Source organism: Talpa occidentalis, unplaced genomic scaffold (genome assembly GCF_014898055.3).
Source record: "Talpa occidentalis isolate TD23 unplaced genomic scaffold, MPIMG_talOcc4v2.1 talOcc4.2, whole genome shotgun sequence".
Classification (NCBI taxonomy): Eukaryota; Metazoa; Chordata; class Mammalia; order Eulipotyphla; family Talpidae; genus Talpa; species Talpa occidentalis.
In genome coordinates this window covers 118,115,481-118,142,591 of record NW_023602073.1, presented here as the reverse complement: position 1 = coordinate 118,142,591, position 27,111 = coordinate 118,115,481, and the positions used below count along the sequence as shown (strand labels likewise).

Here is a 27,111-nt window from a genome sequence, read left to right as displayed (position 1 = left end):
ATATATATATATATATATATATATGTATGTATGTATGTATGTATTATATACTTCTGTTTGTGTTTTGGAAACTTTATCTCTTGCATATATGACTAAGGTCTCATATACAAGGAAATTTTGGAAGAGATTTCAGTAAATTGTTGATGGTTTACTATGAATAATAATAATAGCATCTGAAGTAGGAGGCAAATTCAATTCCATTACATAATCTTCTATATATTTTCTATTTTTTGCCACCAGCAGGTTTTTATAATTTCTAAATAATTATAAAGGTCATTGCAAAAAATATTTTTCACAAATTGAATGGTTATTCCTTATATAGAGAAAACTAAAAAAGAAAATTAAAATTATCAGATTTTTTTTGCCTTATAATTGTATATGGTTAATAGCAAAATCTGAAAAGCAAAACTCATACTTTTCTTTATTACACCTGCATTTACATCACTCTTCATCTCTTTAATGGCATCATTACCCACTCTAAAGCCATAAAACTACAAACTATCCTTGCTTCCTATCTTCCTTCATTTCCAAATCCAGTTCTTCCTGACAACTGTTACCTCCAAATATTGCCATAACCCTTCTACTTCTGTCAGTCTTTTCTATTATCACCTAGTCCCCAGATCACAGTCTGTCTCTTATCTAGTTATCCATTCACTTCCTTGCTTCTCCAGAGTGAACTTTAAAATTGCAAATCAGATTTCATCACCCCCTATTTAAAACCCTAGAATGACTTCCCATTGCACTTAGAATAAACCAAAATGCTTGCTCTCGCCTACATCTATATTCATCACACTGTTCATTAGATCTCTATGGCTTATTTACTACTTATTGCAAGTTTGTACCTTTAAGCAACTCCAGACTTATTCCCATCCCTCACCCTTTAAAAACCGTCATTTATTCTCTATTTTTTCCAGGTTTGACTTTTGTAAATTACACATTTGCATAATATCATACAGTTCTTGTCTTCCTCTGACTTATCTCACTTAATATAATGTGCTCAAAGAATATCCATGTTGTCACAAATGGCAGGTTATCCTCCTTTCTCATGGTTAAATAATATTTAGATATCTTTGTCATCTGCTCCATCACCAGCTCTCCAGTGGTCCTATCCCAGGAGTCCCCCCACACCTTGTTCATCAGCCACACAACCAGCCTTCTGCTTTCCTGCTTTGCATTATGCTTCCTTTTGGTTTGTTTGTTTGTTTTTTTTTTATAGAGGCATGTTTTATTTATTTATTTGTTTGTTTGTTTGTTTGTTTGTTTATACAAGCACTGGGTACAGTCAGAAGCGCGGGAGGATGAGAGAATTCACCAGAGCCAGAGCGGGGAGCAGAGCAGGCAGAAGGACCGAAGTACCCTGCTGGGGGGAGCAGTGGGCGGCAGGAGAGGTCTGCGCGCCGTGTGGGACCCTCCTCTGGTGGCCGGGGAGCAGCCGGGAATCGAACCGGCGCCGCAGAGGCCGCGGGCAGCTTCGCCACCCAATGCTCAACCGCTGCGCCACCGGGGAGGCCCTATGCTTCCTTTTGGGTACTCAGAATATAGTCCCAAGTTCTTCACTTAGGCAGTGACTGCCAGAGTCATTTTTTTCTTTATTGGTGTCAGCTTGAAGATCTCCCCTTCAACACAGTCTTCCCCCAAAAGCCAATGGAAAAAAAGCTATCCACTAGACTGTCACATCATGCTGTATTCTTATCTTCTTTGTGCTTAACATTGCAAGAAATGTTTGGGACATTTGGCAATCTAGTACTAACTGAAGTAGGTAATCTTAACTTCCAAAGATATACATTTTCCCCATAAAAGCATTTTCCTTTTGAAGTGAGGATACGAGTGGGTAGTGATGGAATAGCCCCTAAACATTGTCATTCTTAAAATTGACCTTCAAGAAAGAGGGCACTATGTAGTTCCTTATACCCACACTAGGCTCAAGACATAAAACTCTGGAATTCTATTCGTTCACTGTTTTATTTCATAACAGATCAGTTTAGACCACATCTCTCAGAAAAGACTGGTCTGACTTATACTGGTATAATTTGTCCAAAAGTCAGCCTCTTCCCTTTTATTCCACATTCTGCTATCTATCAGAGGTTCTTTTCATGACATCACCAAACCCTATCCTTTGCAGATTAAGAATAGCAGTATTCTTTAGCAGAAGTACTCCATTAGTAGATTATAAAGAAGGAAGGTTTTCTACTCTCTCCTTTTCCTTAAAAGTAAAATGAGAGCATTATTTCTAATTTCAAAATACTGTTTTGGTGTTTTGACTTTAGCATCTTATAATGCTTTATCACAAATGAAGCCAGAAGTTACAAATTTTTTTCTTAGCACTTATTTACCTGAATATTTTCTTAAAGGTAAAATAAGAATGATTGTATGATCTCAAAAATGTGATACTGATGTTTTCATTTTTTGCATTCCATAGCATAAACACACATTAAAGATTAAAGCTGCAGTTACATCTGGCAACACTCACTTTGAATGTTTCTTCTACAAAATGGGTAGTTTTACTAGCAAAACTTCCACCTACTATTTATTTACTACTTTGAAACATTTTTTAATGTTAATATTAGCATTACAAAGTACCCAAAGTTCAGAGCACATAAACTATCCATTTTGATTATTCTTACTTTGTAGAAGTTATTAGAAGTTTAGATATATTATTCAGTATTTTTCCCAAGAATACAGAATCTTAATAAAAATGTGTAATCATGAATATTAAAGGTAAACATAAATTAAGTTTTAGTACAGGTAAAGTAGTTTAATTATGAGTAATAAAGCTTGCATAGAGTACTTCCTGAATTTTATTTAAAAAGTATAGATTAAACTTATTCTAGAAATGGGTTTATTGCTGAAATGTTTAGTGTACAATCATCAAATTATAGTGCTTGCTATTTAAATATACAAGAGGGGGTACCTGGTAGAAGAAGCCTAAATGTATCTCTGCCTTTAGGTTTATTTTTTTTTTTTCCCAGTTAGGGAGATGAGTTTAAGAATGTAAAAAGGTAAATAATAAAGAAGATGTCACAAGGCATTATGCAGCTAATTAGGCACAGATGATCCTTTAGCATGGACTGTATTTTATATAAAGATGTCACTGAGGACCTACCACCATAGTAGTCCATGTTCTGTTGAAGAGGGTACCTGTCTTTATTGTTGAGTTATCCTCAACAGTTTATTCTTCCTATTTTTATTCTCCATTGTCCTCTTTATTCTTTTGTCATGATTTTTTCTAATCTTTATGTTTCTAAGACTTCAGTTGCCAAACTGTTTCATAACACAGTTTTAACAGCCTCTGAACCATAAGTTGTAGGCAGAAGGCAGGAAAATGAGAACGAAGTAGCTTGGTAGTTTCATTTTCTAGCATCTGTTCAAAGTAATCCCTGAATCTGTTTGTTCTTACCACAATCTATACAAACATTACTGTTTGTGTGATACTTTTTATGTAAGAATTCAAAACTAAGAAAAGTTATGAGTTTAAATTACAAGGAGTCTTAATTAAATGTTTAGTTGGTTTCCTTTTTTCTTTTGTTTGGTTAGAATTACTTTAGATGTTAAGAGAAATACCTGAATACATGATGCATTTTAAAAGAATACACAAAGTATTGGCCCTGATTACTTAAGACATCATTTTTTTTTTACCTTTTTGCTGTTAATTCATCATTTGGGAATTTGAATAGCATAGGTAGTGTTTGGCTACATTTTTCACACTATAGGCTTTTTAATTTAGTATTTATTGTCCTGATCTTGCCTTAAAAACAATAAAACAATTAATTACCCACTCTGAAGTATAGTGAAAACTAATTTATTAAGCATCAAGAAATGAGTCTTTCCCAATTACTCCCAAGTAGTTAAATACCAGGAAAAGACATACATACAATAAGATCTGCTGAACGTGGTTATAAAATATCAATGTTCCGCATATATCATCAGACAAAGTTCACTTCCTTTATAAAAATTTAATTAGACCCACTTGATTTCTTTGCTAAAGATCTTTGAGGAGTGCCGATAGAAAAAACAAACTATTCTCCAAAAACTTTGCCTCTATTCGAGATCCTGAACCAAAATTTAACTTGCAATTGATACTCCAACTGTCTAGATTTTCAAAGCAGGCCATCTTGAGCATTAAAAAATTTTAACGTGTTGCCAGCAGTGTCTGATGTTTGCTTTGCACAGTGCCTGGCATATAGTAAGCACTCAATAAATTGTGGTTGACAGACAGGCTCATTCTTATTTGCTTTGTTTGGCAGTAGGTACCCCCAAAGTGCTTATTTTTTAACCTGTTGAACAAAATCATTTAATATTCTCCTTTTAGGTCTCAGAACTTATGCCAAAAACTAACATTAGTATTGGCATAATTGACAGTGAGTTGTACTTTCCAACAGTAATTGCTCCAGTGTCTTGAGGTCACTGGTGCCAGACTCCCAGCCTTCCTGAACTTAGTAAAATTTTCCTAATTATTGAGAGACAGGCCCTATATTGTCAGTGCTTTCATTTCTTCAAAAGATTTTTTTAAGTATATTTAAAAATTGCCAACTATCATTTCTTTTAAAAGGAAGGACATAGATTCAAAATAAAAGACACTTCATTTTTTTCGTAGTTTGTATTTTTTCATTGAACAAAATTGAAATATAACATTGTATATATTTAAGGTGTAAAACATGTTATTTTGATACATTCATATATTGTAATGATTGCCATTATAGCACTATTTACCACATTACATGATTAAAATATAATATTGTCTGTAGTCAGCATTCTTTGCATAAGATATCTATGGCTTATTTACTACTCACTGTAAGTTTGTAACAGTCAACAACTTCACTCTATTTCTCATTCCATTCCCCCTTCCCTGGTAACCACCATTTTACTGTTTTTTACAGGTTTGACTTTTGTAAATTCTACATTTAAGTAATATCATACAGTGCTTGTTTTTTACTGATTTTATCTCAGTATAATGTGCTCAAGGTCTCTCCATGTTGTTGCAAATGACAGGATATCCTCTTTTCTCATGGTTAATTAATGTTCAGTTGTGTTTATATACCACATATCCATTCATTCATCGATGGGCATTTGGGTTATTTCCATATTTTAGCTATTATGAATAATGCTATGATAAACCTTGCTAAAATCTGTTGTCCCTTGTCTTCTTGAAGATAGCCATCCTGAAAGGGTGAAGTGATACCTCTTGGTGGCTTTTAATATGCATTTCCCTGTTGATTAATGATGTTGGTAGTGGTTAACAAGATCTTAACCAAAGGATACCTGGAAAACAGAAGTCTGTCATCTTTGGAATTAAAAAGATATTTCACCATCTCAGTGTGTTTGTAATCCCAGCTTCTCCTCTATCCCAAGGTTTTCAAATACAAGGACAGCAGTATTGAGGGTGAGAATAAACTGAAATAATAACTGTTCTATTTCAATTCCCTTTAAAAATAACTGCCCATAAGAGGACATAAGATATGACTAATTTTAAAAAATTAATTTGACCCTTAGTTAAAAAAATTATGAATGAGAATACATTAGGGATTTAACATACAAGCTGCTGTGGAGACAAATAAGCCATGGATTATTAATTAATTCAGCCCAGAAGCTGCCCTTTATAAGCCAATTTTCCCTTATAGAATAGTTCTTGAGGGAATAATAATCCTTCCCAGTCAGAATTTCTGTTAATAGCTGCAGTAGAATTTTGACCAGTCTTAAAATGCTAGTCCCTAGAATTGTTGGTCCAGCCATTACTGAAGTCTTAAACTGAAAACTTTAAAGATCGGCGCTGGGAGAACCTTTTTGGGAATTTGTAATAAGTGAAGCCAAAATTGCTTCTCAAAATCAGTTAGCTTTGGGAATACAGTTAAATGAAACAGTCAGTCATGGACTTTCTAATTATTCTTCATAATTTGTGCTAATATACAAAAAGGGTAATATTGAATTATTTACTCTTTTGATTTAAATACCTCTATGTGCCCTTCTATTTGCATAAATAAATAAAGCTTTACCATAATATACAGAGTAGAGGGAATTTTTTTTCATTCATAACATTAACTCCATAACCCCAAGGAGTAACCTATATTCTGGATGACAAACTTGAAGGGAACTAGTTTACTGATTAGCTAACCAGAAATTATTTAGGCAAGAATGCTCAAGAAAATTCTTTAATGGCCCATTCCCATTTCATAGAATAGCAAGCAACAAGGGAGAGTAAGTTGATAGTCAGAGCCAGTCAAGACTTAACCTTTGAGGCTTTGTTTATAGATTCATCTGGAGACTTTTTAGAATCATTTCAGTTATATATATTCTTTTTTTTTTTTACTGCATTTCATTATACTAAGTAACCAAAATGTATTTGTTAATGATTCAGATTGTATCTGGACAGTCACTATAACATAAAATTTTAGGTTATTCTTTAGATTATTGTGAAGGAATATACCATCAATCCAGAACATTACAAGCTCTAGGAAAAGAGTTTGCAGCTCTCTTGTGGGATTCAGCGTGAGTAGAATAGCATCATTAGTACTGTAGTCTCTTCTTGATGCTATTAACTATTCCCAAGAGGAAGAAGGAAAAACGTAAAATGCCCATTGTTTATCAGGGCTGTGAAGCCAATAAATAATTATGTTTTCTTACATGAGTGCAGTAAAGTGAAGAAATATATTACCACTGCTAATAAACTACATTCAAGTTGTACTCTCTAAAACAAAATAAAATGATGGTGTTACACATTTTAAAAGATCTCAAAGAATCATTACTTTTATAGAATACTGAAATTTTAAATTAAAAATTGAAATATATACATTAAATAATGCTTCAGTTTAAAATGGAAGAAGTGGGGATTGGAAGAAATAGAAATAAATGAAATTAGAGTGTTACAAAAGTTTGACATTCTGTTCTAGGATCCTTTGAATCAAATACTTGGCTGCATCCCAAATCATGTTAATTGCCTTTTTGTGTATACATTTCCATATGCTGACATATCATTTTGGCTTCAATTGCAGTCATTACAACGTGATTGGGAATATTTAAGTATTCATCCCTTTTATGCCTGCTTTATGGAACTAATAGTTTCTGAACACAAACTGTTATTTTATCATTAAAATATTTTTCCAAAATATTAGCATTTGTAAAATAAAGATAAAACAAATAAGGAACACCATGACTGCTTTTGTGATAATGAAACTGAAAGACATTTAAATCCCTACTACCGCAATTGAGACTCATTTTGACCCAGGGGTCTAGAAAGCTTAGCCTTTGGCTTCATGGGATGCTCAAGAAACCCTGACCCCCCCCAGACCAGCGTTGTAGAACTCTTTCTGGACTCCTTTCACTTTACCACAAACCCACCATTTTGGTGTCCATATATGCTATTCTGGAAATTAAAGCCCTGTAGATACATAGATTCCTAAATAGACTCCAGATTTAAAGACAAAAAAAAAATCTTAGAAATAATTTGTGAGTGTCCAAAACTAGTTTGTGACTTGGTGCACAATTGCTTTGCAAGTAGACAGTCATTTCCCCAACATGGGTTTATTTTATCTGTGATAAACCTAATTATGTTCTTCATGATCTCCCTACGACCTATATCCAGGTCATACAGCTGTGACCTTACTTAATGTCTAGATTTGATTACACACACTCTGATTTCTTGAAACCCTACCCTGACTAATATTTAACAGCCAGTACAACCATTCATCCTATAATTTTACTTATATATTTACTATATATATATATATAATATTCATATATTGTAATAATGACTTCAGTAAAACTATGATACAGTATTTCTGTAGGTTGAGAGAATTGTAGCCAAAGTCATTATTTTATATAATATACCATGTATTCTAAATCCGACTTTCTTCTGTTAACATAACATAACCTTTGCTAGTACTTTTAATAGACTTGTTCCCTATATAATTAAAGAGTGATCAAAACAAGTAGTGTCTTCCTTCTGATACGAATGTGTACAAAGGAGAAATCAGAACATGTGTAACCCCCTTAAATCTAAATTTTTTTGACATAATGAAAGATTGTCCATATTTCTCTGGTTTTCTTTTGCATAACCACGTTGAATAGCAGACAACGAAGGCATGGATATAAAAAAGTAACAAGTAACTTGAATTTTAGTTTAATACATCCCTTACTGCTTGTATTTCATATCTGAGAGTGCCACCACCCACTCTGTTAGCCTGAACTGAAAAGTCCCTAACAACCTAAAAACAGGCTGTTTCCTCAACCCCTTTCTTCCCCAGGTTGAAGATGTCATTACTTCTCACTTATGTTGTGATGTAAATATTGTGATTAACAGTCTCTGAAACATAGAAATTTATAGTTTTTGCTTTCTCCGCTTACTGACTTTGGTAAGTCTGGAATACCAAAATAATGTATCATTACAGCAGTGACCAATTACTATGTGTGTTTGCCCCATGTAACTAAAATTTAGAAGTTGCTGTTTGTTCTGTTTGGATGATTGGATATTCCTTTCATCTAAACCAACCATGAAAACAAAAACTGACTCGACACCCCCAGAACTTAGTAAATATGTTTTCTAAAATGTAATATTTTCAGATCACTTTTATTTATTTTCACTTTTTATTAGGTTTACTGTAAACTTGTGTTTGGAAATAAAATCTAGATTTTACTCTTAAAAAAAAAAAATACGGTTCAGTTTTCTCTCCTTCAGCATTGTTCAGCAGCCCTGCAGCAGAAACAGTGATAGAACTGGATGGGCTTACTCACAGTTGTGAATGACATAATGCAAAAAACGAGAAGGGGTAGAAAACCAAGAACAGTGTAAAAGAGTCCAATTTGGAAAGAGGAAAATGAGAGGTCTACAGGCCTCTAGGACTGGGACTTCACTTAGCCTTGTTGCTTTCTCTACTGCCACCTCTCCTGTCCACCACCCACCGGTATTTAGAAGCTACCTTCAGTTCCTGACTAGCCCCTTCTGCTGTGTCTCTCCATGTTTGAGTTCTCCCTCTCGCCATTCTTCCCTCACTGCTTCTTGCTTATCCTTTGAGAATTGATTTAAGGGCCTCCCCTGGTGGCGCAGCGGTTGAGCACTGGGTTGCAAAGCTGCTCGCAGCCTCTGCAACGCCGGTTCGATCCCTGGCCACTGGCCAGGGTCCCACATGGCGCGCAGACCTCTCCTGCCGCCCGCTGCTCCCCTCAGCAGTGTACTTCATCGGTCTGCCTGTTCTGTTCCCAGCTCTGGCTCTGGTGAATTCTCTCACCCTCCCGCGCTTCTGACTGTGCCCCGGTTCTTGTATGTATGTATGTATGTATGTATGTATGTATGTATGTATGTATAAATAAATAAATCTTTAAAAAAATCAATTTAAGAGTCTCTTTCTTGAAGTGGTCATCAGTGACCCCCACCATGTTGGACTGTATGGCCTAACTCTAAATGCTTGGAGAACTCACACACTTATCTTAGTATTTGCCATATTTGGTTAGAATAATTTGTGCTTAGCCTTTCACTCCCATTACACCATGAAGTCTTAAAGAAAAAGTGATTATTTTCATGTAACCATCCATGTAACTCAGCCCTATGCATAGTTCATAGCAAAACGTAGACATCCAATAAATGTGCATTTGAACTGAAACCAAAATGTGGGTTTTCATCTTTTAGCCATGTGTATTTATATGTGTGCATTTAGAACAAATTATACTTTTTAAAAGCATTTCTCCAAGATGAGCCAAGAGGGAATAATTTTTGAAGCTCATGCTTTTGACCCCTTTCAGATTTGAATTACATAAGTTTGTTGAAATTCTTGAGCATAGATTAAAGAGGATAAAGAATGAATGTGTTAGAAATTATACCTAGAAAATTGGTAAAATAATGTGAAGGAGTATGCATAAGGAAGGAAATATAGTAAATGAAGGAAGGGCCTGAAGAGGGACCAATGAGTACTTGGAATTTATCTTAGATCCAAGAAATTGTATATAATATGAATATCTATAAAAGTATGTGAATTGTGATACTGAAATTAATTAAAATAGTGAAGGAATGTATGTGGGATATGGAGCATGATGGGATGTTATGGTCTAATCTTGCTTGTAGTCTACTTGGAATGGGTGTTCATCTCTACATGACTCCTGTGCCTTCCAAAATATTTGTCTCTTTATCAACACCAAGCACAAAGCAATTTCTTTCTGGCTTAAACTAACACTGATTTTCAATTTGGAGGTATGAGTCAATTTGGACGTAAGAGTCTTTGATAGCTAGTCTTTGACAACTAGTTAAGGATAAAATGCTGGATATTTTCAAATATCTGGAGTGGACTATTAGCTGAGATGTCACTGTTCAAAGCTGTTTCTTCCACTTCCACTATTTAGAACTGCTCCCAAAATTGAATTAGGTTAATCCATAACTCTCCAATCTCTTTTCTTCTTTAGTGGGATTGGACGGAACTGGCCTTGGGCCTCAGGAGGCAGCAGTATTTTAGCCGAATTTGGAACTCTGCATCTGGAGTTTATGCACTTGAGCCACTTATCAGGAAACCCAGTCTTTGCTGAAAAGGTGAGTCTCTAATATGCCATGGTTTGCAAAGCAGTACTTATGAGAAACAATATCCTCTCCTGGGAAATTTAGTAACATTGGACGGAAAAGACCAACCAAGTTTAATGTGGCTTGTCATGAATTATGTTACATGCTGCATTTCATTTAACAAAACTAAACCCATGGTTTTTCCATGGAACCATGCTAACTTAGTATGAGAGGCCCCAGCTCTGCGTGTCTGATTTTCTGCACCTCAAGCATGTCTTTCTATGTCTCTCACTTTTTTCCCTCATCTAAAGTATGTAGTGTTGTATGAACTGTGTGAACCAAGTATGTGATTTTTTAAATTCAAAGTGTTACACAAATGTGAGTTAGCAGTTGAATGAATTTCAAATTTTCAAGAAACAAACCTACAGATATTTGGATAAATTCATGTTCACCCATGATTGCTCTAAATTTTCACCCCATTTCTCAGTTCCTCTTTACAAGAAAATTCTTTGGAAGAGTTGCCTCTGCCATCTTTTCTTCTTGTCCACCCCACTCTTGAACACTTTCCCATTGGACTTTCTCCTAGCTACACCTGTCACAGCGACCAGCAAGCTTCCCATTGCCTCATCCAGGAGCTCTTTTACCTCTCCTCTTCCTTGTTATTTCAGTAGATTACACACTTACTTCCTTCTCCAAGAGACACTTTCTGTCTTGGCTGTAGGCCTCCTAAATATTGGAAAGTCCCAGGTCTCAAACCCAGGCCAGTTCTTTTTATGTTCACTTTCTACATTATTCCATCCTATCACATGGCTTTACATATGGTATACCTGTATGCTGTTGGTACCATTTTTATTATTTCAGGCCCAGCCTATCTTCAGCTTCAGACTCTATATCCAGCTACCTACTTAACATTTCCACAAAGAAGTTTTCTTCAATTATCTCCTTGAATAATTTCTCAGTTCCTTTGTCTCTCCGCTCACCTTCTGGAATGCCAATAACGATTACCTTTCCTCTCTTCATGGAGTCTGATCATTGTCTAAGAATATCCTCATACTGCTTCATTTGCACTTCTCTCACATTTCCATAATGAGATTTAATAAACAGGTGCCACTTAAAATGCCTCAGACTCACCACTAGATTTGCTTTCACTTTACTCTTCATACTCATGGTAAATTGCACATCAGTTTAACCAGTGGCTCAGACCAAAGATCTTGAAGACATTCTGGCTCCTCTTTTTACTAAACTCCAGTCTAGGGCCTCCCCTGGTGGTGCAGTGGTTGAGCGCTGGGCTGCGAAGCTGCCTGCAGCCTCTACAGTGCTGGTTCGATCCCCGGCTGCAGGCGAGGATCCCACATGGCGCGACAGACCTCTCCTGCCTTGCCCGCTGCTCCCCTCAGCAGTGTATTTCGTCACTCTGCCTGTTCTGTTCCCCGCTCTGGCTCTGGTGAATCCTCTCACCCTCCCACGCTTCTGACTGTACCCAGTGCTTGTATAAATAAATAAATAAATCTTTAAAAAATAATAATAAATTCCAGTCTAATCCATCAAGAAATCTATTGCCTCTATCTTGTTACCTCTGCTTCCACCCTGCTCCAAGGAGCCACCACTTGGTCTCTGCAGTGGTATCCTGTCACTGCTATACTGATTTTATTATTTCAGTAATTTTTTTAGTGGAGTGTTCAGAGTTTTCTGTGTATATTTTCATGTCATCTGTAAATAATGAATTTTATTTCTTTCTCAATTTTTATTCCTTTTATATCTGTTTTTTGGAGGATTTTGGGTTTTTTTTTCTCTTTGCCTAATTGCTCTAGCTAGGAATTCCAATACTATGTTTTGAGCAGTCATAGTAAAAGTGGACAAGCTTGTCTGGCTTTTTGGGGAAAAGCTTTCAGTTTCCCACCACTGGGTATCATGTTAGTTGTGGGTTTGTAATATATGGGCCTTATTATATTGAGATAGATTACTTCTATTCCCATTTTTCTGAATTTTACCCTAAATGGTTGTTGAATCATATCAAATATTTTTCTGCATCTGTTGATGATCATAGATTTTTATCTTTCCTTTTGTCGATGTGGTGAATTACATTGATTGATTTTCAGATGTTGAACCATCCTTTCATCATGGAAATAAATCTCATTTTTTCATGAGTTATGATCCTTTTAATGTATTGTTGAATTCCATTTTCTAAGATTTTGTTGAGGATTTTTTAATCTTTTTCCATCAGGGAGATTCATCTGTCAAATTTTTTGTTTTGGTTTATTTTTTGTGATCCCCTTGTAGGTATCAGCATAATGTTGGCCTCATAAAATATATTTGAAAACATTCCCTTTTCCTCAGTTTTTTAGAAGAGGTTAAGAAGGATAGGTATTACAATAATTTGTCTTTGAAGGTTGGTAGAACTCATGAGTAAAACCATGAGGACCTGGGCTTGTGTTTTTGATTACTGTTTCAATTTCCTTGCCTATAATTGGTATGCTCGGGTTTTATATTCCTGCATAAGCCTCAAAAGGTTGTATATTTCTAATAATTCGTCCATTTCTTCTTCCTTTGTTCAATTTATTAGCATGTAGATGTTCACAACAATTTCTTATGATCCTTTGGATTTCTGAGAAGTCTGTCAAACTTCTGCTCTTTCATTTCTGATTCTATTTACTAGAGTTTTCTTTTGTATGTGAGTGTGAACCTAGTAGAGGTTTGTCTATTTCATTTTTTCCTCTTTTTGATTCATTAATCTTTTTGACTATCCATTTCATTTATTTCTGCTCTATTTTATTTTTCCTTCCTTCTACTGGCTTTGGTCTTGTTTGTTCTTCTCTTTCTAGTTCCCTAAGTTTTAAGGTTAGATTATATACTTGAGATATTCCTCTTTCTTCCTTCATTTATTTAAATGTCTGATCCAACATTCTCCGGTAGCCTCCCTCACCTATTCTGGGTAACATTGTACAGCCTTACTACCTCACATCACTCTCTGTCCCGTTACCCTCTTGTATGTTTTTTATAGCGTTGGTCACCACCTGACATGTTTGTTTATTATCACTAGAATGCAAACTCCAAGAGGGGAATGACTTTGTTTATGTACTAATATTTCACTAGTTCCTTATATGGTGTCTGGCATGTGGTAAATCTATGTGACTAGATTCATTTACCAGTATTTTCATAATACTACAACTGCCTTTGTTCTAATTCTGTGTCATTTAAATCAGCTTTTTGTTTCTTTTTTTTTTAAAGATTTATTTATACATACAAGAGATGGGGTACAGGCCAGAGGTGTGGGGGGTGAGAGGATTCACCAGAGACAGAGCAGGAAACAGAACAGGCAGATTGACCAAAGTACCCTGTTGAGGGGAGCAGCAGGCGAGTCAGGAGAGGTCTGCTGCACCATGTGGGTTGCTCCCTGGCGGAGGATCGAACTCATGCTGCAGTGGCTGCGGACAGCCTCATAGGCTGCATCTTAACCCCCTGCACCACCAGGGAAGCCCCCAGCTTTTGTCTCTTGACATGGAAAACTGTAATTAACAGAGAGAGAAGAATACTAAATTTGTTTTTCAGATTTTGATAGTAACTTTTCCTTTTCTATTATAGGTAATGAATATTCGAAAAGTACTTAACAACCTGGAAAAACCAGAAGGACTTTATCCTAACTATCTCAATCCCAGTAGTGGACAGTGGGGTCAATGTAAGTCAAAAGACTAACTTTGTTTTAACACTGTTCTAGTAATAAAGGTAAAGAATACAAAACAGCATAAATCTGTTTGGAGAATGTTTAGAAAAGGTGAAAAGTGTTTATCTTTTGTCAAAAGATAAAGTGTCACCAGGAAACTAGTGTTTATTTTTCATATGTAACTGTGAGTATGATGGCATATAAGCACATTTAAAGCAATTGATCAGAAAGGAAAGATATGTTCAGGGTAACATGGAGATATTAGCCTATAGCAAGCTAGACATAGTCATGTATAGAAGAGAAAGTTATTCCTTTGTGCTAATGATTAACAGGGTTTTACACAGAGTAACCAGATTATTATATTTCATAACATTTTCTCTCTTCTGGGCTACAAGATGAGAGAAGACCCTGAATCTTTAAAGGCTTTGAAATTGGAAGAATAAGCAATGTGTTTCTCTACTAAATTTTAAAATAACAGACAAAGGTTTTTGCTAGTAAGAGTACCTTTAGAATAGAAGAAAGTATGTGGCTCAAGGCCTCACTTAGACCCTTAGGGACTTTGTGTAGAAGTTTAAAGATTCAGAGTAATGGAGGGAAGTGTTCTCAGACTAATTTGAAAAAAATAGTAGATTAAGCAGAAAATTGAGAATACTAACTGAGATGCTTAACTGTGTTAAGGGCATTAGCAGTGATTTAAAATTTTACTCTACTTTGTTTTTTTTAATATTTAAATATCATATTCTTAGATGATTATGTGTCACTGTTACTTAGAAGTAATTATACTTAAAGGGTATTTTAATAAAAAAATAGGTACTGAAATCTGTGACTGTAATGGCTGTTGAAGGCCTACCTTTTGAGACCATAAGACCATAACCAAGGTTGCTAAGTGTGGCCAGCAGATCACTGGACATACCTGAGGTCTTTCGGGAGGTCCATAAGCTATTTTTATAATACTACTAAGACTTTCTGCCAACATTTAAAGACTTTTTTCATGAGATTGGCAGTGATTAACAAATATGTTTTTTCAATACAATGTAATGAAATGTGTCAACATTTGGAAGATTTGCATAATTCAGCAAATCAGTATTTTCCAAATGACCAGTGCCTGCTGTTACAAAATCATATGGGAAAATAAGATCCATTCAAAGTGCAGGCTAGATTAATATAGATTTTTATCTAACACTACAAAAATTCCTGGATGTGGTTTTTAATTCCACACTATAAATAACTATTAAAAACTTTAACTCATAAAAGTTCATTTGCCAAATTTTGTTATAGTACCAAAGAAAAATATCTAAAATTATCTTCAAAGACTATAAAAAAACTGTTGCCTTTTCCATTTATATAATGATGTGAAGTTGAATTTTCTCTCTCTGTTTCATCAAGGGCAACATATAGCAAGAGATTCAGCATAGAGCAGATGTGAAATCTAGCTTTTGTACTATGGCAAACATTAGAGATTTGCAAAATATTAAACAGTATCAGTCTTCTCAGTAATTGTTTTTGCTTTGTAAAATATTACATTTTTATGGGAAAAACCCATAAACATAAATTAATGAGCCTATTATTATCTTAATAAATTAATAAAAGTATTTTAAACCCACTCTTAATTTCCACTCTGGCAAATATTGATCGATAATTACATAAACACGTTCTTTGGGGTGCTTATTCATTTTTAAGTATAAACTGAGACTAAAAGTCTGAGAGCCACTAGAATATTGGGGATAAAACAACTTGAGTAGCTTTCGAAGGATTGTTCTCTGAAAGAACAAGCATTTTTTTTAGAGTTCTCCTCACAAAAGATTACAAAAGTTGAAGAAAGTCTTTATTATTTACTGTTTTCTTCCTATGATTTAGGATTTAGAAGTCACTATGAAGAGATCCAAAAAGTCATGTGTACTAGAACATCTAGCTTCACTTTCAGGGTCACAATATGCTATGTATTTAGCCATGTTTCCTGGTACTGGGAATCCTTTATATTTGACTTGCTTATCAGCCAATTTCCTGATGGAAAAAACAAACAGGGTTGATGATCCCATATCTCTCCACCCCACCCTCCATTCTGTATTCCAGCCACAAGGAAGACACCTAGCTAGGTTCAGGTGTTACATCATGCTATTTGTCTTTTACCTCTCTTTTCTCTCTGCTAAGACCCACCTCAGTCACCTTCTTCAGTCCCTGGTTGGAATTTGTTAGCACCCACTCCTCCATTACTCACCTCCTTCCTCCTCTCCTGCTCCAACTTTGGGTACTTTCCTATCTCAATCCCTCGCTTAATGATTCACATACGGGCTCTCAGGATCCCAAACTTTTTAATAGTGGTGACTATGTCTTAGTCCTATTTCTTCCCCAGCACATAGAATCCTGCATCTACTAGGCATTTCCTCACTTGAAATTTGTGAATACTCATGCACTCTACATCTTATATGTCTTTCCATCTCTACTTTTAATGGATCTATTATCTTTTTTTAAAGATTTATTTATTTATGCATACAAGAGCTGGGGTACAGGCCAGAGATGTGGGGGGTGAGAAGATTCATCAGAGACAGAGCGGGGAACAGAACAGGCAGATTGACCGAAGTACACTGCTGAGGGGAGAAGCGGGGGAGACAGGAGAGGTCTGCTTCGCCATGTGGGTTGCTCCCTGGCCGTCTGGGGATCAAACTCATGCTTCAAAGGTTGCTATTGCTTCATAGTGCATTGCTTAACACCTTGCGCCACCAGGGAGACCCGGATCTATTATCTTTTAATACTTGCTCCTGCTCATCAGTTATGACTGAGAGGCAGCATCCTGTCCTGGTCAGTGATCATATAAAGAGATCTTGTGACTGTTGTCACATATGTGGGACTCCATGTCAATAAATAGAATAGTTACCACCCTTCTTTGATTAATATAACAAGGGGGTTTTGTGTGTGTGTGTGTGTGTGTGTGTTTTACTTGCATCGTTGAGGATTGTTTTGAGGTGAGAGGTCCAGATTCAGATGAATTCTACAAAATATTAAAAAATTAAAATATGAAGGACCTCCCCAGTAGCTCAGGCTCTGTAGCACCGGTTTGATACCCGGCTGCCAGTGAGGGTCCCACCTGGCGCGCAGATCTCTCCTACCATGCCCGCTGCTCCCCTTGGCAGTGTACTTCATTAGTCTGCCTGTTCTACTCCCTGCTCTGGCTCTGGTAAATTCTCTCACCCTCCCGTGCTTCTGACTGTACCCAGTGCTTGTATAAATAGATAAATAAATCTTTAAAAAAAAATTAAAATATGAAGTGATCTTTTTTGCCTTGATTCTTTTGCTATTTATCTCTTTTTACATAATAGGAATTCTTTTATGGGATTTATTCCTTGTGGAAGGAAAGAATAAGTTATCCCTTATACAGAAGCTCCTAATATTTGAGTGACTATAGTACACATTACCTTTAGAGCATTTGGGAATTAAAAATACCATATGTATTCTTTGGAAAAGTAGGCAGTCCCTTCCTGATGATAAAATCAGGCATGTTCTCTTCCACATTCACTAATATATTAACACAGGTCTCTGTTGCCAACACAAACAGTCATCCAGACCCAGGGGTAGTTTAGTGAGTGATGTACTAAATTATCAAAAAGACTTTCTTTTGTTTCTCCTGTGTGTTCTTTAGTTTGATTCTTTATAAATGTAAAATTTTATAGGCAGGAAGTAAAACAATAGAAAATTAACTAGCACTTACCAAATTCATCAAAACAAATGTATTATGTAACCTTTTTTAAAAATCACCAAGTATCCAAACTTCATTCTTCCATCTATTATGGAATCATAACCCAAGAGGGAAGAAGATGAAGCTGCTTCTGGCTGTTAGTTTTCAACTCTCATTGCTTTAACTCTGAAAGACATGTCTGGATCATTGCCATCACTTCCTATTACTTCATTTGGTCCTTGTTATTTTGACAGTAACCGGATAGTGATTTGCTTTACCACACATCACTTGCATTTGTCTCTTGCAATCATGTTTATAACAACAGGGCTTATTAATGATGAGATAGTACCTAGTTTGTAAATGTCAGAGGTTTCTGTGGTGACATTTAGGAAACTATAAAGGTAACTTCAAACACTACTCTTAGGAATCAGCCTAAAAACTAACTTTAAATAAAAAAACAAGACTATGATTCTGGACTTTTTGCAATAAGAAACTCACATGTTTAAATAAAAAATATAGACTTTCTCACTTGAATAGTTTTACTCCTTATTAAGGTTGACTTAGGAAAATTTGGCTTTGCCTATCATTTTTTTATTGAGTACCTACTATGTGCAAGATACATTATAGGGGCTGATATGGTCTGGGAAACATAACTGGCCTTAAATCACAATGTCATGGAGGAAACAGAAAGAAAAAAACCCACCATTTTATTAAATTACCAGTGTATATGTGTGTGTTATCAAAAAGTATATAAAAAACCCAGTGTGGGGGAGCAGAGAAGGCTTCTTTGGAGAAGTAACATTTGATCCAAAGATGGGAAGTATGAGTAAGAATTACTAAATGAAAGGGGAAAAGAGTGAGGGAGTATACTTTATGCAGAGAGAACAATGCCTTTAGAATGCCTGTGGTAGGAAGGAGTTTGATGATTTAAAGGAACCAAAGGAACAGAAAGAAGTAGAGCAGGATTGATGATAAAGAGAATACTGAGTCCATGCAGGATTCAGTCTTTGCAGGATTTGAGTCTTCATTATGGAAGGTTTCAAATGAGATGAACCAGTTCACATATTGAAAGGGTTACTCTGGCATTAATGGAGGGGAATAGTTTAGACTGGCATTGCCATTAGAATTTTGTGTGATGATGAAAAGGATCACTGTCTCCCCTGTCCAGTACAGCCACCTGTACTAATTGAACACTTAGTATAGTCAATAACTTGATTTTTAAAAAAATTTTATCATAACTAATTTAAATTTAAATAGCCACATATTGTCAGAGTACATGAGATCAGACTATTAGCCACTGCTAATTCAGAGGCAGGAGATAGTGCTGCCTTGGTCCAGGATCATATTAGTGAGGATAGAGAAAAAGTGGATGCATTCAAAAGGCATAGGAGATAAAATGCTCTAGAGTATTTTTTCATTGAATATGAGAATGAAGGAGGGAGGAAGTGTAAAGAATGATGATGTCTAACTTGTACTGTTGGAAAGATGCTGGTGCCACTTAGTGAGATAGAGACCAAAGCAGAAGATAAGTTTGAGGAGGAAAAGATAATGTATTCAGTTTTAACCTGTTCAATTGTAGGTCCCCATAGAGACCACCTAGTGGAGTTGTTGGGTATGCATCAAGAGAAAATTGTCTCAATAGCATATGTAATTTACTTTTGTATACCTAAATAAACACATAAAGGTTTGATTTTTTAAAAAATAGGTACATAAATTAGTCTTACATTATGAAACTTAAAATGCAATTTTTCAAAATAAATCTATTTTACTAATTGTTCAAATTCTCTATGAATTCTAGGAATGATGATTCAGATAGATTGCACCCTGTGTTTATGGGTGAATGTGTTTAAAAAAATATATATTGATTCAAGCAGTAAGCAGGAACATAGTGTTAGGGTGGAGAGCAAGCAAATCTAAATATAAGAGCCAATGCAGGTAGTAGAGTCAGACAGCACTTACCAATGTCATAATCTCAATTGGCATCTCTGGGCCTCAGTTTTCTTACTTTTAGTGAAGACACCTACCCTTGTTTCTGGTAATATATGTAGTGGATCTGGCATTTTTAAAAGAAACTGTAGGATTATAGTAATGGAGAATTAGGAAGAAAAACTTGTGTTGCTCTATCGTCTTTCACCGCCCCCCCAAAAAAAGGATTTTGACCCTTCAGATTTATAATACTGGAAAAATCTTCTCAGTTGTTTAAAATAATAAAAGCAAGAGCAATAACACTGATTGCAAGAAGTTAGGATCTTATTTTATTGCAAGACACTTTTTAAAAAGATTTATAATGCTGATATCTACAACAGTATAAATTGTTGAGAACTAAACCAATTAAAAATATATTTGAATATATATTGCGAAACATTTTAGGTTGCTAGTTTTACTAGAGAACCAGATTTGTGGAATTAAGGGTGATTATATATTTGTTATCTTCATGTTTATAAAATCAGCCTGGTAATTAATTAGAGTATATTATATTAGTTAACAGTGCATCTGCTCATTGCAGAATATCTTTCTGAAAATAAAAGATCTGTTGGATTTAAATGTAACATTGAGTTGTAGTTGACATAGGGTTTTGCATCCTAGTTGCTAATGTGATTTTGCTACATTATCTGAATTTTAAAGGCTGAATCACTGAAAAATTCATTTCCCGCACTTTGCAGATCATGTATCAGTTGGAGGACTTGGAGACAGCTTTTATGAATATTTGCTAAAGGCATGGTTAATGTCTGACAAGAAAGATCTAGAAGCTAAGAAGATGTATTTTGATGCTGTTAAGGTAAACTCAGCTTTTATGTCATCTTTCCCATTTAGCTCTAACTTATAACTTGCATATTAATAAAATTTTAATGAAAAAATGAAGTATTACATGAGTAGATCACAAAATATTTCTAGAGTTCAAATGTACTAATATAACAATTGTAATCATACTTGATGTGTTTAGTTCTAATAGTTAAAAATCTTTTACATGGTTCAAACCTCATTTAAGATTCACATGTCTGAAAAAGAGGTACTTTTCCCAAAGAGCAGGTGTTCTCTGCTGAGAGTTACAATTAAAATTTTGATGGGAAAATCCTGAAATTTGTATTCTAAAAACTGACTAAGTTAAAAGGTTATGGGCTATCCTAATTGCTACCTCCAGAGACATGTGTACAGTACTCCTAGGAAGTCCACACATGAAAATCTGAACTAACCAAACTAATACTTACTTATGGGAAGATTATTAATAGTTTTTCAAAGTTGCTTTATAATAGAGGAGAAATGAAAAGGAACAAATATTTGTTGAATTATTTACTGTGTTAGTGTGTTAAGTAGGTACTTTAAATATGGTTTTTATTTCTTCACATTAGTTTACATTTTATTCACCCAGCTTTACAGATAAAGAGAAGTGAACCTCAGAGAAGTGGAGTATGAAACCAAAATTCAAACTAAATTTGTGTTAACAGCTGTCCCTTTTTAACTCACCACTATGCATGTATTTGTGAATGAGACTTTCCATACTATATTTAAATGTTTCTTTACAGACAGTAAGTTAGTAAGATAAGTTAGAAACTACTTAGCAAAGCATATACAAGGTAACCAGCTGGTAAGAGTAAACTAAGAAACACTTCCAATTAAGCCTCAATCTAATAAGAAAACTAAATTTGAAAATAAAATACAAAAAGAAATAAAAATTTTTCCAGAAACAGGTACTTTAGTGATTAATACATATTTTATATGGTAACTCATTTTAGTATTAATTATTGTAAATTATAAAATTATCTCAAAAAATTATGACTAAGTCATCAGAAAATTGACCTCTCATTTGACTGCTTAGAAAAAAAATTTTCTTAATAATTGAAAGTAGTGACAGCAGCTCTCTGCCCGCCTGCTATGCAAATGTTCTTCTTTGCCTTCTTTCTCTCTTGCAGCAGCTCTCCTGCCCACCTGTGACTATGCAGGTGCTTCGCTTCACCTACTTCCCTTTGCAAAGGGGCAGAGGCAGCTCCTCCCAAGGCTGCCCACCTGTGACCGTGCAGACCTCTCTACCTCTCTTTAGCAAACCTGTCCCTCTAAGGGGCAGTTCTTTCTGCTCGCTTCTGCTTATGCAAGTGGCCTTTATTCCTTTCTCCCTTTTTTATAATAAACCTGCCCTTTTAGATATAAAAAAAACTGAAAGTAGTAATTTATAGTGGGCATAAAACGGACATTTATAATCCCATGATGTAGCCATATTGTTCTAAAACTGTTCTCCCAAAGAAGAGGTCTGGGGGATTTTGACATAGGCCAATGTATTTAAATGTAAATTCAACTTGCTTTGCTCTGGTTCACAAGATTCAATATTAATCTATTTCCTCTAGTGGAAACAGGGCACTTCACTAAATAGAGAAGAGACAGCTCTATTATTTCATATATAGGAACCAGAACGCCTTATTAAAACAATGGCCTTCATTTAGCACAGTCTTTATCAAGGCCCGTGACGAACATCAACAGCAAACTCGAATGTGGTTTACTTGGCCTCGTCCGGGTTTTTTTTCTTCATTCCTGTGAGGTTTCAGGTTTTAACCCAGGTAGTGCTTCTCCATGTAGTATGATTTCCATTATGTCATTTTTTTAATTACCATATTGGCAGACATTTTAATTATTCTGATCCAAAGTGGATCCCTAAAATATTGATGTTCCAGGAAAGGCAACATTTTAGACAAACTATTGACAGGAAAATCCATTAAGAACAAGTGACGTCAAATGTTTCCTGTTTCTCTTAATAATGAGAACACTTTCAGGCCATTGGGTGTTTTTGACTTAGAAAGCAAAGCTGGAATAAGCAAACTTCTGATTTTGAGAAGCAGCCATGTCTTATCAGTTTCGTTCTCCACTTGTACTTTAAAGATCATTATTATCAAGGAGAGGATTCTTTACATTGTTGTTCTGGACATTTAAGTTACTGGAGATATAATAATCAGTTTTAGTTTCAAATTGATTTTGGAGAGCTTTTAATCCCAGAGTAGTGTTTCCTTCATTTGTTTTATTTTTTTTAATTTAAATTTTATTTTTATATTCCCCATACAATTACAACCCCCTTATTTTGACCCCAATCTCTCCTTTCCCTGCCCCCCAACCCCCCATAGAGTGTCTCTGGTTCATAGTTGTTTGTTGATTTTGATATTTTCTTTCTTATAGTTATTCTTTTTCCTGGTCCCTTATTTAAGTTTTCTAGATTCCTGCTATGAGTGAGACCATCTGGTATTTTTCTTTTTCTTTCTGGCTTATTTCGCTGAGCATGATCTCTTCCAGCTCCATCCATGTTGCTGCAAATTGCATGTGTTTATCTTTTTTGAATGCTGAGTAATATTCCATGGTATATATGTACCACATCTTCTTGATCCAGTCATCTATTTTTGGGCATTTGGGTTGTTTCCAAAGCTTGGCTATTGTAAATAGTGCTGCTATAAACATAGGGGTGCAGGTGCTCTTTGGAATTGATGTTTCTGTGTCCTTTGGGTAAATACCTAGGAGTGGAATTGCTGGATCATATGGAAGCTCTTTGTTTAGTAGGTCAAGAAATCTCCACACAGCTCTCCATAGTGGCTGGACCAGTTTGCACTCCCACCAACAGTGCAGGAGAGTTCCTTTTTCTCCACAACCTCGCCAACTTTTGTTGTTGCTAGTTTTTTTAATATGTGCCATTCTCACTGGTGTGAGATGGTATCTCATTGTAGTTTTGATTTGCATTTCCCTGATTGCAAGTGATGTTGAACATTTTTTCATATGCCTGTCAGCCATTTGCATTTCCTCTTCAGAGAAGTTTCTTTATAGCTCTTGTGCTCATTTTTTGACTGGATTATTTTCTTTGTTTTTGTTGAGTCTCATCAGCTCTTTGTAGATTTTTGCGATCAGTCCTTTATCATTAGTGTTGTGTGAAAAAATGTTCTCCCAGTTGGTGGGGTTTCTCTTTGTTTTTGTTATTGTCTCTTTTGCTGTGCAGAAGCTCTTTAATTTGATGTAGTCCCAGCTGTTTATCTTTGCCTTCACTATCACTGCTTTGGGTGATGTGTCTGTAAAGATGTCTTTGATGTGCATATCATGTACTGTTTCGCCTATATTTCCTTCTATGTATTTTATGGTTTCAAGTCTTATGTCTAGTTCTTTAATCCATTTTGAGTTGGTTTTTGTGCATGGTGTTAGGTAGTAGTCAAGCTTTATTCTTTTGCATGTAGCGACCCAGTTTTCCCAGCACCATTTATTGAACAAACTTTCTTTGCTCCAATGCATATTCTTTGCTCCTTTGTCAAAGATTAGTTGACCATAAATCTGTGGGTTTATTTCTGGATTTTCTATTCAATTCCATTGGTCTGGTGTCTGTTCTTGTTCTAATACCATGCAGTTTTGATGATTATGGCTTTGTAGTATAGTTTGAAGTCTGGGAGTGTGATGCCTCCATTCCCTTCTTTTTTTTTCAGGAGAGCTTTTGCTGTTCGGGGTTTTTGGTGATTCCATATGAATTTCATCAATAATTGTTCTATTTCTTTGAAGAATGACATTCAAATTTTTATTGGAATAACATCAAATCTGTATATTGCTTTTGGTAGGATGGCCCTTTTAATAATGTTTAATACTTCAATCCATGAGCAGGAGATGTCTTTCCATTTCTTTGTGTCTTCTTCTATTTCTTTTAACACTGTTTTATAGTTTTCTTTGTATAGGTCCTTTACCTCTTTTGTTAGATTTATTCCCAAGTATTTAATTTTTTGTTTTGATAATAAAAGGGATTTTTTTTTAATTTCTTCTTCTTCAGATTTATTTTGTGTATAGGAAGGCTACTGACTTTTGTGTGTTGATTTTGTATCCTGCCACTTTATTGAACTGATTGATGAGTTGAATTAGTTTTTCTGAGGAGTTTTTGGGGTTCTCTATGTATATTATCATATCATCTGCAAATAGTGATAGTTTGACTTCTTCTTTTCCTATTTGGATTCCTTGTATGTCTTTCTCTTGTTTTATTGCTCTGGCTAGGACTTCCAGTATTATATTGAAAAGCAGTGGTGAGAGTGGACATTCTTGTCTTGTTCCAGATCTTAATGGAAATGCTTTCAGCTTTTCACCATTGAGAATGATACTGGGGCCTCCCCTGGTGGCGCAGCGGTTGAGCGCTGGGTTGTGAAGCTGCCCGCAGCCTCTGCAGTGCCAGTTTGATCCCTGGCCACAGGGTGAGGGTCCCACATGGCGCGCAGGCCTTTCTGCCGCCCGCTGCTCCCCTCAGCAGTGTACTTCGTCAGTCTGCCTGCTCTGCTCTCCCCTATGACTCTGGTGAATTCTTTCGCCTCCCGCGCTTCTGACTATAGCCAGTGCTTGTATAAATAAATAAATAAATCTTTAAAAAAAAAAAAAGGAGAGAGAATTATGCTGGCTGTTGGCTTGTCATATATGGCCTTTATGATGTTGAGATATGTTCCTTGTATCCCAAGAATTTCAAGGGCTTTTATCATGAACGGGTGTTGCACTTTGTCAAAAGCTTTCTCCCATCTAGTGATATTATCATATGATTTTTGTATTTCTTTTTGTTGATGTGTTGGATAATGTTGATTGATTTTCAGATGTTAAACCATCCTTGTGTCCCTGGAATGAATCCTACTTGGTCGTGGTGAATTATCTTATGGATACATTGTTGGATTCTGATAGTTAAAATTTTATTGAGGATTTTTGCATCAGTGTTCATTAGCGAGATTGGCCTGTAGTTTTCTTTTTGTGTGTGTTGTCCTTGTTCAGTTTTGGTATTAGTGAAATGTTGGCTTCATAGAACATGTTTGGTATTATCCCTTCCTTCTCAATTTTTTGGAAGAGTTTGTGAAGGATGGGCACTAATTCGTTTCTGAATGTTTGGTAGAAGTCATTTGTAAATCCATCAGGTCCTGGGCTTTTGTTTTTGGGGAGGTTTTTGATTACCATTTCAATTTTGCTACTTGTAATTGGTCTGTTTAGGTGTTCTATTTCTTCTTTATCTAGCTCAGGGTGATTGTAAAGTTGTAGGAATTTGTCCATCTCCTCTAGATTGTTGAACTTGTTACCTTATAACTGTTTATAGTAGTTTCTGATTATTCTTTTGATTTCTGCTGTGTCCATTGTGATTTCTCCTCTTTCATTTGTGATCCTGTTTATTTGTGCTTTCTCCCTTTTTTCTTTTGTGAGCCTGGCTAGGGGTTTGTCTATTTTATTTATTTTTTCGAAGAACCAGCTCTTGGTTTCATTGATCTTTTGGATATTTTTTTTAGTTTCGATTTCATTTATTTCTGCTTTGGTTTTTATTATATCTTTTCTTCTACTGGTTTTGGAGTTTTTTGTTGTTCTTTTTCTAGATCTTTGAGCTTTGAGATTAAGTTGTTTCTTTGAGTTCTTTCTTGTTTCTTGATGTGAGCCTTTATTGCTATATATTTTCCTTATTACTGCTTTTGCTGCATCCCATACACTTAGGAAATTGGTGTCCTCCTTGTCACTCAATTCAAAGAATTTTTGAATTTCTTCTTTGATCTCCTCATTAGTCCAGTGGTTTTCCAGTAGTGTGGGTTTCAATCTCCATGAGGTAGGAGAGTTCCTTGCCTTCTTTTCATGGTTTATTTCTAGTTTGATGCATTCATGGTCAGAAAAGATGGCTGCTATGATTTCAATCTTGGTGTATGTTTGTCTTGGGTCCCAGTATGTGATTGATCCTGGAGAATGATCCGTGTGTGCTTGAGAAAAATGTGTACTCAGATTTTCTTGGGTTTAGTGTTCTAGAGATGTCTGTTAAGCACAAGCGCTCTAGATCCTTATTTAGAGCTTTAGTGTCTTTATTTATTTTTTGTCCCATTGATCTATCCATTGTTGATAGTGGTGTTTTGAAGTCTCCCACTACGTATATGTTTTCTCTGATGTCTGTTTTCAAAGATGATAATAGTTGTCTGATATATTTCAGTGCTCCTTCGTTTAGTGAATATATGTTAATGAGTGTTATTTCTTCTTGAAGTATTGTCCCTTTGATCATAATGTAGTGACCGTTAGGGTCTCTGTTTTATCTGATATAAGTATAGCTGTTCCTGCTTTCTTTTTTGGTCCATTTGCTTGAAGGATTGTTTTCCATCCTTTAACTTTGAGTCTATTTTTATCTTTTGTAGCTAAATGTGTTTCCTGGAGACAGCAAAAGGTTGGGTTTTGTTTCTTAATCCAGACTGCGACTCTGTGTCTTTTTATTGAAGAGTTTAGTACATTTACATTTAGAGTTAATATTGATATGTTAGCATCTGTATTTGCCATTGTGTCTGTGTTTCCTTTGATTTTATTTATTCTTTT

The 27,111-nt window shown here is 35.4% G+C and overlaps 1 protein-coding gene across 1 annotated transcript in view; it reads left to right on the top strand.

Moving 5' to 3' along the window:
- MAN1A1 (mannosidase alpha class 1A member 1) overlaps positions 1-27,111 on the top strand; it is a gene marked incomplete at its 5' end in the record, with an annotated part of 173,424 nt that overhangs the window by 127,484 nt on the left and 18,829 nt on the right. Inside the window, 3 exons of the mRNA XM_037518772.2 lie at positions 10,384-10,507; positions 14,057-14,150; positions 20,472-20,587. Of these exons, the coding sequence (XP_037374669.1) occupies positions 10,384-10,507; positions 14,057-14,150; positions 20,472-20,587 (334 nt within the window). The remainder of the gene's footprint in view (positions 1-10,383; positions 10,508-14,056; positions 14,151-20,471; positions 20,588-27,111) is intronic.